At 71.2% G+C, this 708-nt stretch overlaps 1 protein-coding gene across 1 annotated transcript in view; it reads left to right on the forward strand.

Moving 5' to 3' along the window:
- The first annotated feature begins 112 nt into the window (after positions 1 to 112).
- GOT1 (glutamic-oxaloacetic transaminase 1) overlaps positions 113 to 708 on the forward strand; it is a 5088-nt gene continuing 4492 nt past the window's right edge. Inside the window, exon 1 of the mRNA XM_017725867.1 lies at positions 113 to 188. Coding sequence (XP_017581356.1) covers positions 113 to 188 — 76 coding nt within the window. The remainder of the gene's footprint in view (positions 189 to 708) is intronic.

Here is a 708-nt window from a genome sequence, read left to right on the forward strand (position 1 = left end):
GCCCCCGACGGCGGCCGCGCCCAGGAGCCCCAGGGGTCCCCGCACGGCTGCAGGGCGGTCCGCAGGAGCCACAGAGGGCCGGAGGCACCGTGAGAAGCGCTGTGCCTGCGCGATGGGCGTGGAGTTTGGCAGCGAGGCGCTGCGAGGAACACCCCACGGATCAGTGCCATGTCCCGGGCTAACGAGTGGTAGGGGAGACCCTCATAGGTGACCCTGGGGTTTCCCCGGGGCTGGGAGGTTCTCGGGGATCAGCCCACAGCGTCTGACCTGCACGTGGCTGTGAATCAGGGAAGTGCCTTAAAAACCCGGGGCAGACGCACAGGGGCGTCCCCGTGACCCGCCCTGAGGTGGAAACACACCCCGTCCTCACAGCGGTCCCCGTCCCGCACCCGCGTCACTGCAGCCCTGGGCTGCCCCCGCCCCCCGGGCACTGCGCCCGGATCCATCACACCTGGGCAGGACCACCCGGCACCTTCCCGCCCCCGCCGAACCTGGCACCCCGGGCACAGCACCCTGGGGCTGCCGTTCACCTCAGCTTTGCGCTCCAGGGCTGATCTGCAGCCCCGGGTACCTAATGGGGACTGTGCCGTGACCCCGAGCACTGCACCCCCGAGCACTACCGCAGCGCAGCGCTGCCTCGGGCACGGCATCCCCCGCAGCACCCCGTACTGCACGGGGCATTGGCGCCCCGGACCCCTTCCCCATCTC

The sequence above is a fragment of the Corvus brachyrhynchos genome, unplaced genomic scaffold (genome assembly GCF_000691975.1).
Source record: "Corvus brachyrhynchos isolate BGI_N302 unplaced genomic scaffold, ASM69197v1 scaffold61, whole genome shotgun sequence".
NCBI classification, from domain to species: Eukaryota; Metazoa; Chordata; class Aves; order Passeriformes; family Corvidae; genus Corvus; species Corvus brachyrhynchos.